The sequence below is a fragment of the Colletes gigas genome, unplaced genomic scaffold (assembly GCF_013123115.1).
Source record: "Colletes gigas isolate AHSC1104 unplaced genomic scaffold, ASM1312311v1 Colletes_gigas_Sc00016, whole genome shotgun sequence".
NCBI lineage: Eukaryota > Metazoa > Arthropoda > Insecta > Hymenoptera > Colletidae > Colletes > Colletes gigas.
The window spans coordinates 1,599,421-1,615,752 of NW_025106645.1; the positions used below are offsets into that span (position 1 = coordinate 1,599,421).

The 16,332-nt window shown below is 38.3% G+C and overlaps 1 protein-coding gene across 3 annotated transcripts in view; it reads left to right on the top strand.

Moving 5' to 3' along the window:
- The window catches only part of LOC122400078 (protein numb homolog), an 87,626-nt gene that overhangs the window by 29,142 nt on the left and 42,152 nt on the right, over window positions 1-16,332 (top strand). For all 3 annotated transcript variants that reach the window (XM_043401296.1, XM_043401294.1, XM_043401295.1), the window contains exon 3: window positions 5,164-5,204. Coding sequence is in view for 2 of the 3 variants with exons in the window: in XM_043401294.1 (XP_043257229.1) it covers window positions 5,164-5,204 (41 nt within the window). In the remaining variant the exon portion in view is untranslated. The remainder of the gene's footprint in view (window positions 1-5,163; window positions 5,205-16,332) is intronic.

The following is a 16,332-nucleotide window of genomic DNA, read 5'->3' on the forward strand; positions in this document are numbered from 1 at the left end:
TGCTAGAGGTGGCCGAACACCCTGTATGTGCAAAAATATCACTATTAAATATAAAACTTAAGCAAATTGTACACAACCGTAGGATCGAATGCAATTATCTAAACTTTCAGGTTCTATTAATCATTATAGATCACTTCTTAGAATAATTCTCAAACTTTCTTCCAGCTATATTATATGGCGATTACTCATTTCAAATACTATAATCTTGGTCGAGATTTTAGTAAAATTAACATTGTTACACGTATGCCTGCTCGTTGTTTGCTGATAATATATTTTATCTGTTTGTCACTTGGAAACTGTACTTTCCGCCACAATTTAATTTTTTTACAGAAACACTCGCGTTGAACACGGAAGCACATTATTACTCGCCACACATCATTAATCTTCGGCAAGTTTAAAATACCGGTCACCGGTGACCACCATGACAGTGTTCACAACATATACAATAAATGTCACAATTAATATATTCACGTAAACACCATTTCGTTTATATAATCTTCGATTAAAATAGTATTGAAGCGATGTGACATTATTCGTCTCAGTTAATTTTCTTTTTAATAGGCCTCGATTCGATTTCTTATAACCGTGACTGTACTTTTAAATTATTAATTATCGTTAAACCGAATGTAAACCATTTTTATAATATTTTGATCACTTTGACACTTGTTAATTTAAACGTAGAAAGATTTGAAAAATTTTGATAAAGTATCTACAAAGAGACTTAATTCTAACACAGATCGCATTGCAGTGACGTTACAAATTATTCTAGATTCTAAACTCGTTCACAGTATGTTTCCAAAGTTGTGGAAACTCTTAAATTTGAATACACTTTCTTCTACTTGGAAATACAAAATTAACAAAAAATTGCCTCGAAGAGGATCGAGAGTTAGAGCGATATTTTGAGCGCGATAATATAATTCGATACTTGAGTCTTATCTGTTTAAGAAAATTTAAAAATATATTAGGACGAAATGTAAAATTAATTGAGTTTTTTAATGATCACTTACGCATGCAGCGACAACCAAAAAACAAAGAACGATAATGGCCTTCGCCATCTTTAATTCGTCCGTACTCGTTGCTCCGTGGAATACACACTGCCTTGACAAAACCGTTTCCAGATTTATATACGCCAAGAAATTCCGGAAAATTGTTTGGATGCTTCGATACGGATTTTGGTTTACCAAATAGATACGTAGTTTTTTTACACCTGTATCAATGTACAACAACGGCTTCTTAATGTTACACTACCACCATCAAGTCGCTCGTCATCAACGCGTTATCAGTAGATTAAGTTTCCTCAGAAGTGGGATGATGATCCCACGTATCCACACATAGACAGGAACGATTTCACGTGCATATCCTTTCATTTGATTTCTCGAGCCAAACAAAATTATATTTGTCTCTCCTTGGGGCTTTACTTTCATTTACCACCTATCCTCGTCTCGCAATATCAAACGAAGCAGTTACATATTCTGTTTTGCATACACGTTTCACCGCTTGGAATAATTACTCGCGCGACTAGTTCAGCAAACTGTTTCCTCTAATTTTCGTTATGCGCTAAACGATTAATTTGAGCTCGTTGGGCGAATTCGTACGGTCCGACGAAAAGAAATAACGAAAGTCACGCGTTTTCATAGTATACATATGTATAATAGCATCGAAAATAAATAAGTTTTGTAATTTTTTTTGTTTTTTTTTGGAATTAGGTGTTTACTCGCTGTCATTAATAATTTTGATGGAGTTTTTTATCGATTGTTATACTTTTGTCTGTGCCTAGTTGCTTGCCCACCAAGAATTGCGCAAAACAAACACAAATACTAATGAAAAAAGAAAATACCAGTATACTTTCGAGAAAATTTGCCCGTACTACCACAAACGCGTAGATGCACTCGATTTCCGATTGGTGGAACGGGTCTCGACGAACGATCCGATTCGCTGTGACGTCAGTGGTGGTATTGTACCTACGTGTACGTGGTGAAAACTGTTGCAGGGTGTCACGAGGGGAGAGGGATTAGTGTTCGTCTCCGTTTGTAAATTGCACAATACCATCAATATAAACACAGTCGAGTTTGCACAATTTAGTAATTGTGTGCGCAAGTTTTTGACAGGTTAAATTATTAAGTCAATTGGACTGTTGACACTGGTTGAGACTTCCGGGTTCTGTCGCTGTGCAGGACCGAACGACGTCCCACTTAACATTTTTATTTATAATTAGATTAATTCGACTTTTTGCTGATCCAGTGAAATATTACAAATTTACGAATTTTACGAATTAAAAATTTGAATGGGACATTCTAGAAGCCAAAATAAGACGAAAATCAAGAATATTAATTTGTTGATTGAGGCTTCGTTAAAAAGTTATTAACAAAATTAAATTAAAAAATTTCAAATCGTTCACGAAAAAATTATTTTCGGTTGCAGAGGTCAATTACAAGCATTTTTGGTCAATAGACATACCCTCGTAATCCTAACCAGTTTCGAGAAAAAAATTCAATAAATGGATAAATTCGACAAAATTGAAACATTTCAAATCGTTCTAAAAAAATTATTTTCAGTTGCTGCGGCCAATTACAAGCATTTGTGGTCAATAGACATACCTTCGAAATCCTAACCAGTTTCGAGAAAAAAATTCAATAAGTGGATAAATTCGACAAAATTGAAACATTTCAAATCGTTCTAAAAAAATTATTTTCAGTTGCTGTGGCCAATTACAAGCATTTGTGGTCAATAGACATACCCTCGTAATCCTAACCAGTTTCGAGAAAAAAATTCAATAAATGGATAAATTCGACAAAATTGAAACATTTCAAATCGTTCTAAAAAAATTATTTTCAGTTGCAGCGGTCAATTACAAGCATTTTTGGTCAACAGACATATCTCCGAATTGCTTCGTACTTTCGAGAAAAAAATTCAGAAAGGTGGACAAATTTTTCGACAAAATTGAAAAATTTCAAATCGCTCCGGAAAAATTATTTTTGGCTGCGAGGGTCAATTACAATAATTTTACGTTCTGCAAAAGTTCGACACCCAATGTTTCTACTTTTCGTAACTTTGTTGTAAGATTTCGACTTCACTCTGACAAAATGAATAATCCGGGTCAGAATCGACCCACCTTGGTCGATGAACCGTTAACGAACGAAGAATTGTATTAGTTTCGAAGCGCCTTGTGGTGAACAGTCCGATATCGTTTCGCGTCTAACAATTAACATCGTGTTAAATATTCAGCGCGGCGGTCGAGGACTTGTTGCGAGTATACGTGGATGTGTAAGGGTCGTTAAACGGGTGTCGTCGCGACAGCTACGAGGGACAATGCATCTGTGAGCGTGCAAGAGTACGGACACGTACAATTTCACCCCAATAAAACTTTCCCATAGAAACGACGCACGGGGTGTCGTGGGAACCGTTTCGCCCGATATAAAGCACCATGCGCATTTTTATGGGGCGCGTTGACGTCCAAGTAGTTTGGGGATTCCTTTGTAATGAATCGACGATTCTTCTTGCCGAACTTCGGCCCCGATCGAGACTACCAGAAGCTCATTTTCCACGACTCGCGACCAACACGAATTTTTACGAGGCCCATCAAGCCCTTAACGCTATTTCTATCAAAGACGTATCTTAAAATTTCAAATTGATATTATTTTCATAGGTCCAGAGAGTCCCTAACACTGTTCCTAACTAAGGTGCCCTTTAAAATTTCTTTAAGTTGAAATCGTATTCCAAGGTTAATCAAAGAGTAATTGTTTTACTAAGCTTAAAAATTCCTGTTTTAAAAAAAAAGCAATCAAGCTGTTTAGTGGCTTCTTGGGAAGTTCTGTCCATTGAGGGAATTTTACGGATAGATTTAAACAAAGTAAAATGGAAAGGTATAGAGGAATAATTAAAAACTTTTCCGAAAGTACAGTCGGATGTTTCGATGAAAACGCCTGCGATGCGCCAATAAATTCATCAATGATAACAGAAAATGCGTCTGTGTACAAATGAAAAAGCAACGAACATTCTGAAAGTATTTATACAATGTGTACTTAAAAAGAAAACTGTATCTAGTTCTCAGCAAATAAAACGATCCTTCGCGGTTAGTTACACTTGACAAAATTATATGTTTCACGAACTGCAAACAGTAATGTGTGCATAAGCCGAGTGTTTGATGTTTCCAGCACGAAGTTGAGCCAAGTGTTGCGCCCGTTATCCGAGCATTGGGCAAATATTAATCAAAGTCATGATGGACGATTACAATTAAAATTGATAATCGTTTATCGTTAATACAAATGGAATTACTTGTCAGGCACTTACGATCGTCGTTATCGTATTCATGACTCATAGATAAAGGTTTATCTAGTCGAAATTTAATTCGATCAGTGCATGAAAATGTGCTTAATTATGGGGAACGGTGTACTTCAATTATACGATAAGTAATGAAGTTTTCTAATCGTTTCCTTTTTCTTTCAAATGTCCACAGTCATGGTCGTGATTAGATTCTTGAATAATTAAATGTTCTAATTACGTAAAAAAAATTTGTAACTTAAAATTTTTAATATTTCTACAATGATCGTATTTTCTATAGTATTGTTTAATCGTGGTAGTTAAAAACAATTTTTTAAATTTGCACAATTAAGATTTATTCAAAAGGTCTATTATTGCATCATTGTTCTCGATAAAATTTTTATTTCCCGCCAACTGCAGCTTTTAACTGTTAATAAAATTTGTATAATTGAATAACTTCGAGATCAAATGCAACTTTGTTCAGGAAATTTCAAATCGACTTCGTTTTCGAAACAAATAGAACTGGTTATTGTTATATCATTCAAAAGATAATAGTTTTTTAAATATCGAGATTTTTGTATTTCCTGGCTTGCATATGAAGCAGAGCTGGACAAATTTGATTTACGACTAACGAATATAAATTTTAGATTCGTTCGTAAATTAGAATCCATTGATAAATTTTTCAAAACGACATTTGTGTTTGTTCATCACAGTCACTGTTTTATTCAACATTTATAAACTAAGTACTAGGAATTATTATGTATTTTTATTTTTGCATCATTAATTTATCAATAATATTAATCTTATTTCAAAACTTCGCTATTTCATAAGACCAAAAATGTTTTAATTTATTCTTACTATTATCGACATTATTATTGATTGATTATTTATGTTATGTTTCAGATATATCCTCTCCGGAGTGCGTTATTTACATCTATTTTTCGGTGAGTACTTAATTATAAAATTCACTTTTCTTCAAATCCGTATGAATCGCTTGTGAAAATTTCTTGTAAAATTCCATATTTTTTATCGAGGTAAAAACAATTTAAAATTAATTAAAAATTATCTGTAGTTTTCTCTAAAACTATGTTCCGCCTTCCGTTTACAATGCCACTCATGGCATCGAAGTACACAAACATAAAGTCCACGTGTACCCAAATAGAAATCTCTGCTCGAATAAACATGAGATCTATTTGCACGTCCGTCTAAGTTATATAATTTTATCCGTATGAATGTCGAGTCTAACGCGGACATCACGTTTCTAAAATCGTTTTTTCTGTTTTGAGGAAACACGTCGGGGAATTAGAGTTTCAACATCTGTTCTCGTATTCGTTTCCTGTACATCAGAATATCGATACCACGTGTTTTCCTATGCGTCGTATGCGTTTCCGGTACGATCAAAGACGAATTAAAATTTATCAGACTAAAACTAGGCAATATAGACAAATTTCATAACCGGAATTCATTGTTTATCGTGCATACAAATAGATTTAATTTTGAACCTTTCGTTTAAAAAAAAAATAATAGAGAAACAGTTTCTTGTCTCGATAAAAATGCGTTTAATTAATTTCTTAGATATGTAAAGAAGTTTCATTTTTATCAGTTTGACGCCACCGAATATTCATTATTGTAATTGTTAATGATAGTGAGCAATCACTTTCAGTAATCGTTGATCGCTATTAAATCTAACAACTGAATCTTTTATCGCATCCTTTAATCGATTGATTAATTGAGAAGTATTGATCGAACAATATTTGACTACGTGATAGATTAATAATTCGAAAACCATCGAATCTTTTGTTTCCTAATTAGTATGCTGTATTGCATAATTCCGTGTCGCGATTAAACTGTCGAACGACTGAGAAAAAGGGAAAAGAAGAGAGAATTATTACAAAATTACGATCTCAGACTGTTTATATTTTCCGCAGATTCATTATATTTTCTGTTCTTTTCTATTTTCTGGAGAATGCGGAAATATTTGAATGCAAAAGTGAATTTACCATCGTCATGTTACTTGATGTCATAATTTGATTTTCTTTTTTTAAACTCGATTGTAACGCAAAAGTCGCATACTCGTTTTACGTTTGTCTCAATTTTTATAGCCCTCTGATTAAACGCGTGGTACTTGTTATCGCTGTCGTTGCAAGATAAGTAGCATTAATATAAATATTTGAGTTGAAAACAGGTAGCAATATCGAAAACATGAAAGTGCAGTTATTTTATCGAAACCGTAAGAAAATATTTGAAATAAATTTCAATTTCAATTTTCAATTGATATTTACACTATGGCCATATTAATAACGTGTATCGTAAATGTTGTGAGAAATATATTTATGAGAGTATCGTTTTGCTTAAATGGTTGTTAATTTGAAGTAATTTCTAATTTGAAAACTCATATTGTTTCGAGTAATTCGTCTTCGTCGTTCAGAAATAATTAAATATTTAAACGTAACGCACGGTCTGTAATATAATAACTGTTGCAAAAGTTGAGGAGATTTTAAAGCTCAGTTCGCGTCGTAGCACATGTTTGGGTTTCTACCTGTCGGCTCGATGATCATGGGAATATATCGGCATGTGGTTTTACCTGCGACCATATGGCGTATCAGGAAATGCACGTGCGAACAAATCGAGACGAAACCCATTCGCGCTCTTCCATAATAAAAATGACACAACGAAGCATTTTTCGAGCGCGATTCGTTGTCAAATTTCTCGCGAATGTGCAACCTGTGTCCATTGTTCAAACTCGATCGCGTTGAAGCTCTTTTAAATCGTAAAAAATAACGAACATCGATTTTCAGCAATAAATAATAATTGGTTTACTTAAACGCATATATAAGTCGAAAAAAATTTTTAATGAAAGAGTTAGTCACGAGATTAATAAAGTTAAATCTAATATTTAATATAATACACAATTTTCGCGCGAAATTTAAATATTCGTGGTAAACAGGACAAATATTATTTTGAAAGGAGAAATATATAGAAATTACTAGGGTTAGTAATAATTTTTATTTCTTCGAATTAAATAAAAAACAGTAACAGGCGAGTAAAGGAAAACGAAGAATGTTGTAGCGAAAAGTGAATCACGATTCCGGTATAAAAACGAAACACGGAAAGAATGACGAGCAAATAATTTCTGGCACACTTACTTAGTTCTATTTTAGAAAGGCAAAATCTCATTTAGATTCTTCGGGATCAGAATAGGATGAAGAATGGCAGAACGCGATTAAGGAACATTATTTTTGTTTGTAAAGATATTCTTGTTTATAAAACGGATTTCTTAATATTTATACCACGAATCTCATCTGTGAAATACGATGTGGGAAGTATTATTATTTGAGATCTATCAGCCTGTGCAAATTACTGTCATTAAGAGTGACGATCGCACTTTAGCATCAGCTTCATGTTTATTGTCACGTGCTGAAAGCAGAGACACGTAAAATTAGCTATGTCGTCAAGATACCGAACCAAAATATCGCAAGAAGCTGCCCCAAGCGTGATTATCTTCAAAAAATTATGTCAATTTTAGATAGCATAAATTTCTTGCTCGAGCTAAAGCGTTCGACTAAACTAATAACTTTAATACACAAGAAAGATTGGAGTTAGCGTTCAAGTGTCGAATAAACGAGTATTCTAAACATTTTTTAATAATTTGTATATCGAGTGTCAAACACGAGTGTTTATTTTAATCGTTCCGTTACAATGCCGCTTGTTTGATCAAACCAGACGACTGCTACGTTGTAACATGGAGCAAGAACAAACACAAACTTCGCGTATGTTTACGGTTCATCCTTGCACAAGATAACGATCCTAAACATAGATCAAGGATAGTACAAGACTGGAGTTTGTATAACTGCTAGAAAATTATACATACACCTCCACAGATCACCAAACTTAAACCTGATTGAAACGGCGTGGAAGACACTGCGGTGATATAATACACAAACATTCTATTACAAACAAAACTGATCTACATAATGGACTGAGAGCAGAGTGGTACTTTTTAAAATAGAAGTGTGAAATTCGATGATCGAAGTGTTTGCTCTGACAAGGAGCACCACTTTTTACACATCTTTTATGTTATTAACAAAAATGTGTTGTTTCGCGTGGTATGAACAACAAAATAATTTCACGCTTACGATTACGACAAAATTTCTTCAAATTTACATTTATTAGAAAAATAAAAATCGTACAGGTTTCGAACTCGGTGTCAAAGTTTAAATTGTCCAAAAGTGGTGTCTCCTTGTTACAGCTGACCTTTCAATTGTTTACTTCAGGTTTGTGGGGGGGAAAAAGGGTTAAGAATCGCCCGACTATAGTAATTTGAACGATTACGAGATATAGCGAAGTTATCTTAATCAATTTCCGCGATTCGCGGATAAATTCTGTGTAATTTTATCGCGAACCATCGGTCATGTGTAGGCGGAAAAGTTTCCACGGAGACAAAATTCTCAGATCGTTGACAATGTAATGCACAACAAATCCGGGTGTTAACAGCAGTGGCGACGATGGCAAATAACGAGAGACAGGAATTCACAGACACACAGCACATGACATGTTGCAATCGATTCTGTCCTTATCAATACGAGTTTGGTGCATGCACGGTGAAGATTTTCGCGAGTAGTATTCAATTCCGTGGATGGGCTCGCGAGAACATTCTGGAGGATCTGCTTTCAGCAGGGTTTGTATCAAACTACGAAGTGATTTCCCATTAATTGCCAATAGACTTCAAAGTAGGACACTGTTCTGTAATTTTGGTACTATCGTTAATTGAAACAACTTTATTTTTACTTATTTTTATGGATACTCTGGTAAGTGAAGATCTAGAAAGACTTCTTCGTCGATTTAGATGGTCTGTTCTGTCATTTTGGTACGTATCGTTAATTGAAAACTTTATTTTTGCTTATTTTTATGAATTTGGTATACTCTGATAAGTGAAGATCTAGAAAGACTTCTTCGTCGATTTAGATGGTCTGTTCTGTCATTTTGGTAAGTATCGTTAGTTGAAACAACTTTATTTTTGCTTATTTTTATGAATTTGGTATACTCTGATAAGTGAAGATCTAGAAAGACTTCTTCGTCGATTTTGACGGTTTTTAAATATTTTGTAAAGGACGTTATTTATATAACAGTTTTTGAGACGCTAGAAAAATTCTTTTGTGGTTAAGCGTGTATGTCAAACAAAAAACATTCTGAAAATATTTTAAATACTGTAGTTGATTCTTTTATGTGCAGTTACATCGATTTAGATGATTTTTAAATATTTTATAAAGGTCATTATTTTGAAAACTAATTAATTTTTTAAATTCTAAAATTTTTTTCTTAGTCTATATTAATTCCTGTCTGCGCGTGAGTGTCAAAAGAAGCAACATTCTGAAAGTGTTGCAAGCACTGCAGTTGATTCTTTTACGTACAGTAAATTAACTTAAGCGTGGATTCGTAGTTTTTTTTTTCACGACGCTAATCGACGGTTTCGAGAACCTTGAATTAATTGGAATTTAGCGTGACATCTGTTTCCACACAGTAGCCATCGCCGTACGTCGATCACTGCTTCTTCGCGGCTCCTTTCGCGGCAGAAACGACACCCATTAACGCGCGGACGAAAGAAAAAAATCCAGCGAAAATGAACCGACATTAAACCCGCCATTTTCATCCGTGGAAATTCACTTTCGGATCCATACCGTATAACGAGCATTATTGAATAGAAACGCGGCACCTTTGTGCTACGGTAATTAGTTTTCAAAGCTCGTACGTATTGTGCAACGCTTAAAAGCCTCGCGTTTAACACACGTTCTACGAAACACTCATGAAATTACGTCGTGCTCGAGGCCCGTACTTAGTGCTCCTGCGGAGAAAAATATATATCAAACTTTAAGTAATATCTGAAAATGTACAACCAACCGAGAGTGAAATTTCTAATATACTTAGAGAGAAATTACCGAACCAAAATCGATTTTAACCCTGGCGGGCCACGTTTTTAAAATCGTCCAAAAATTCTTTAAACGTATTAAATATTTTATTTATCGATTTTTGTGGCAAACTGTTGGACCACTTTTTATTGACTCAAGTAGAAAATTTTAAGTGTTAATAATAACTATTAATATTAATCAGTAATTACTATTGTTCAGAATCCAGCTTATATTTCGTTATCACATTTATTTAAATTGTATGCAATACAAGTAATTTTTTTACAGAACTACAGAATTCTTTATATTTATAAAGAAAATTTTGGGGTCATGAAAGACCCTCGTGAATCATTCGAGGATTAAATTGTGTAGGGTACACTAAGTCACATTTAATGATTATAAAAATAATATAATAATAATATTTTAATTATCAATTTTTGTAGCAAATTGTTGGACCACTTTTTATTGACCTATAAAGAAAATTTTCAGAGTTGAATGGTATAATAAATGTAAGGATACATTTAATAATAGTTATTGGTAATTATTATTGATCGGAATCATATTTCGTCATCACATTTGTCTAAGAGTAACTTAATTTTTTTACAGAACTATGGCAAACTTATAAAATGAATCCTTTCTATTTAGAAACAAAATTTTGCACGGGGTCATAAAAGACCCTAGTCAGTAATTCGGAGGTTAACTTATATAAAAAACACAAAATCATATTTAATGATTACTAACATAATATATTTTATTTATCGAATTTTGTACTGTGGCGGCCAAGGCACCACATACGCCTTAGCCGTTCGAAGCCGCTACAATGTATGGTTGCACACGAGACGATGGTTGCACACGAGACGATGGTTGCACACGAGACGACCAGAGCCGCGTGAGCCGAAAAGCCGTTGTCGTCGTCTCTGACCGTCTTTTGTTTTTGAAGGCCTCTTGGTACGGTGGCGATGATCGTACCAGAGAGTCGAGCGTAACCCGCACCACGAGTCACGTCGTTGTACGACAGCAACAATAAAATTGTGCGGAACGGAACAGGGCGGAGTCATTACCTTCCCGATCCCACATTGGTGACCCCGACGTGATCTCGCCGCGCAAGTAAAGTTTTTTTTAAGAAAATTTGGACATTTTTCGTATACGGACAATATTAGTTAGGGTAGAGAAATAAGTGTATAGTGTTAAGGACATAAGAAAAGGACACGGTCTGACAAATAGTAAGCGCGGTGTGTGTGTGCGGTGAAACTATTTTTTTTTGTGACCAAGACTGGTAAAATGACTGACCCTAACGTTAACGCAGGGACATCCGCGGGTGTGCCGTTGGCAGTTGATCGCGTCGCTGTACGGATACCCGAGTTTTGTCCGGGAGACCCGGAGATGTGGTTTTCAATGGTAGAGAGAAGTTTTGAGGTATCCAATGTAACGTCGGAGACCACGAAATTCGGGTACATTCTCGGCGCGTTAAGTGCGCGACACGCCGCGGAAGTAAGAGACATTATCATGAATCCCCCGGCCGCGGATCCGTACACGACGCTAAAAAATGAGTTCATTCGCCGGCTTAGTGCGTCGCAGGAACAGAAAACGCGGCGGTTATTGGAACACGAGGAAATCGGGGACAGAAAACCGTCCCAATTTCTTCGTCACCTGCGCGGATTGGCCGGTACGGCTTTTTCGGACGGTGTATTGCGGACGCTTTGGATGGGCCGACTACCTGCTAATATGCAGGTGATTTTAGCCACGCAGCGGGACACCCCGCTGGATAAGGTGGCAGAGTTGGCAGACGCTGTTGCGGATACGATGACACCGCGGGTACACGTCACGGAGGCCGCGATTACGAGCGTATCTGCATCCTGCCAAATACCCCCGCCGGGCCCGAGCATCGAGGCCATGTTAAACATTAAGATGTCACAATTGGCTCTTTCCTTGAGGCAGGAAATTTCTGCCATCCGTGAATCCTTGGTGGACCAGGGGCAATCTTCCCGTCGCAGGTGGACCCACCGAAATCATCCAAACTCGCGCTACCGCAGACGATCTCTATCGCGATCGCGAGAGCGGCCCGCGGGAGGACAAATGGACCATCAAGGGAAATGCTGGTACCATTGGCGGTTCGGTCCGGCCGCGCAGAGGTGCGTTGCACCGTGCAATTGGAACGCCACGGATCAGGGAAACGACCTAGGGAGTCGTTGATGGCGGCCAGCGACACAAATCCAGCATCACGCCGCCTCTTCATCTTAGACAACAGCTCGAAGACGGAATTTTTAGTGGATACCGGGGCCGATTTGTGCGTTTTTCCGCGCCGCCTGCTAGGCGGATTGCGAGAAAGATCGGAGTACCAGCTGGCGGCGGCGAATGGGAGTGTAATTAACACCTACGGGACAGTGTCGTTAAACCTGCACCTCGGCCTACGACGGGATTTCGTGTGGCGATTCGTGGTTGCGGATGTTACAAAACCCATAATCGGGGTAGACTTTCTCGATCACTTCGATCTTATGGTGGACATCCGCAATCGTCGCCTCGTCGATCGGACCACGTCGTTAACGGTCCGCGGAACACGAGCCGAGGATGAAACGCCGTCGGTGAAGACAGTAGCAGGGACTACCGTTTACCACCAGCTCCTGATGCAGATGCCGGAACTTACACGGCCTAGCGGCACCCCGATGAGGACTACGCACCAAACGGTGCATTACATCGAGACAACCCCTGGACCACCCGTTTCCAGCAAGCCGCGGCGGCTTGCACCGGACCGGCTCAGGGCTGCCCAGAAGGAGTTCGACGCGATGGTGAAGATGGGCATCGCTTGTCCTTCGAAGAGCGCGTGGTCAGCACCCCTTCATATGGTTCCGAAGAAGGGCGAAGAAGCTTGGAGGCCTTGCGGTGACTATAGAGCGTTAAACGCACGGACAATTCCCGACCGATACCCCGTGCGTCACATTGAGGATTTTGCGCAACAACTGAGTGGCAAAAAGGTATTTTCCACAATAGATCTCGTCCGAGCTTATAATCAGATTCCGGTTGCGTCGGAAGACGTCGGAAAAACGGCCATTACAACGCCGTTTGGGCTTTTTGAATTCCCGTACATGTCGTTCGGGTTACGAAATGCCGCGCAAACATTTCAGCGCTTTATCGACGAAATTTTACGCGGTTTCGATTTTTGTTACGCGTATATAGACGACATTTTGGTCGCCTCAGAATCCCAAGCCGATCACCTGCGCCATTTAGAATTATTATTTAAACGATTAAAAGATTATGGCATTGTTGTTAATCCGAATAAATGCACGTTCGGGCAGGAAGAAGTTAAATTTCTAGGCTATCGGGTAAATGAAAGCGGCACTCAACCTTTGCCCGGCAAGGTACAAGCCATAAAGTCATTTCCCCTTCCGAAAAACGCGAAGGATTTGAGGCAGTACTTGGGAATGCTTAATTTTTACCGCCGTTTTATCCCAGATGCCGCTCGCTTTCAAGCACCCTTGAACGACCTTTTAGCCGGCAATTTAAAGGGCAAGACCCCGATAGCCTGGACTTCGGAAGCGCGTCAGGCTTTCGAAAATACCAAAAATAGTTTAGCAAACGCAACCCTGCTTTCTCATCCTGCGGTCAACGCTCCATTGTCGGTTACCTGCGATGCTTCTGATTACACCGTAGGAGCTGTTTTACATCAGTGCGTCGGCAACGAACGACAACCATTAGCATTCTTTTCTAAGAAATTAGGATCTGCCGAAAAGAAGTATTCAGCTTACGACCGGGAACTACTTTCTATCTATTTAGCAATAAAACATTTCAAACATATGCTCGAAGGCAGACATTTCACGATTTTTACAGACCATAAACCCATAACTTTCGCTTTCAAACAGAAATTAGATAAATGCTCTCCTCGACAATTCCGATACCTAGATTACATTGCGCAATTCTCTACAGATATTCAACATATTTCCGGTAAAGACAACGTCGTTGCCGATGCACTGTCCAGAGTGGAAACGGTTAACCACTCGATTAATTTCGAAGAATTGGCAAAATCGCAAGCCCAGGATGAGGAGTTGCAGCGGTTGTTGAATAGCGAATCTAGCCTGCAATTACGCAAAGTCTCGTTGCCTGGCACGTCTTCCGAAATTTTTTGCGATATTTCGACTAAGAATGTAAGACCTTATGTCACCCCTCCTTTCCGACGTGCAGTTTTTAATATGTTACATGTATTATCACATCCAGGTATTAACGCGACGATCAAGCTCATAACGCAACGTTATGTTTGGCCGTCGATTAAAAGAGATGTTCGCACGTGGACACGTTGCTGTATACCGTGCCAAAGATCAAAAATTTCCCGTCATGTGACTGCACCATTGGCTACATTTGTTAAACCTTCTGCGCGATTCGAACACATTCATTTAGACATAGTAATTTTACCGGTGTCCGAAGGTTTCAGGTATTGTCTGACCTGTGTAGACAGATATACGCGGTGGCCGGAAGCCTTCCCCATGGTCGATCAGGAGGCCCAAACCGTAGCTCGAACCTTTTATGACGGTTGGGTAGCGCGGTTTGGTGCTCCCGTACGGATTACCACCGATCAGGGTAGGCAGTTCGAATCCAAATTATTTTTTGCGCTGAACAATTTAATTGGATCCACACGCCTTCGCACAACGGCGTATCACCCAGCGGCCAATGGGATGGTAGAGCGTTTTCACCGACAGCTCAAGTCGGCTATAAGGTGCCACGGATCCGACAAGTGGACAGAAATACTTCCGACGGTTCTACTCGGTATTCGTTCCGCCTGGAAAGAAGACCTCGGCGCTACCTCAGCGGAATTAGTTTATGGCGAGCCATTAAGATTACCGGGAGAGTTCTTGTCTTCGCATTCAGCGGAAGGCACAGAAAATGCTTCCGATTTTACTAATAGACTACGCAACCATTTTTCTAAATTGAGTCCCTCTAATGCATCACGCCATTCCGTTAATCGTACATTCGTTTTCAAAGATCTTAGCAGTTCAACACATGTTTTCATCCGAACAGATTCAGCCAAAACTATTTTACAACCCGCTTATGAAGGTCCATACGCCGTAGTGCGCCGAGGCGAAAAAACATTTACAATAAACATTAGAGGTAAGGAAATAAATATATCAATTGAAAGGCTAAAGCCTGCTTATATGCTAGCAGAAAACAGACCGGATCCCGTGAGCATAGAAAATCAGCCGGTCACACAAACAAACGTACCTGACAATGCGCCGGTTATACAGCAACGTGTCACGCGTTCAGGTAGACGCGTACGTTTTCCCGATCGATTTCAAATTACGCGGTAGTACTTAAGGCTTGCGCATTATTATAATAAGTATCATATACCATTTATTTTTTTCCATCACTTTTATGTACTTTCATGTATTTTTAGGTATTACGTATTATATATTAAACTCCATGTAAATTCCTTTTTTTTTCAACTCTGTTCAAATACTGTAATGTAAATCTTAGTTAGGATAACGTATTTTATATAATAGAGTAAATGGTAGTGGTAATGTAGTCGGTCAATTTTTCGTAATTGTGCCAATTACTGGCAGGGGGGTAGTGTGGCGGCCAAGGCACCACATACGCCTTAGCCGTTCGAAGCCGCTACAATGTATGGTTGCACACGAGACGATGGTTGCACACGAGACGATGGTTGCACACGAGACGACCAGAGCCGCGTGAGCCGAAAAGCCGTTGTCGTCGTCTCTGACCGTCTTTTGTTTTTGAAGGCCTCTTGGTACGGTGGCGATGATCGTACCAGAGAGTCGAGCGTAACCCGCACCACGAGTCACGTCGTTGTACGACAGCAACAATAAAATTGTGCGGAACGGAACAGGGCGGAGTCATTACCTTCCCGATCCCACAGTACCAAATTGCTGGACCACTTTGTATTAACTCAAAATATTAAATATGAGGTTACATTTAATAATAACTATTAATATTAATCAGTAATTATTATTGTTCAGAACCCAGCTCATATTTCGTTATCACATTTATCTAAAATTTTTTTACAGAACTATGTCAAATTTATAAAATGAAGACCATAGCCAGTAATTCGAAGGTTAAATAGTATAGGAAGCACAAAGTGACGTTTAATACTGTCTGAAACAAGAATAAAAATTAAAGGATCGTATTTATAGGGGGAATCAAAATGTCGTCGTTGGGAGGGGTTTAC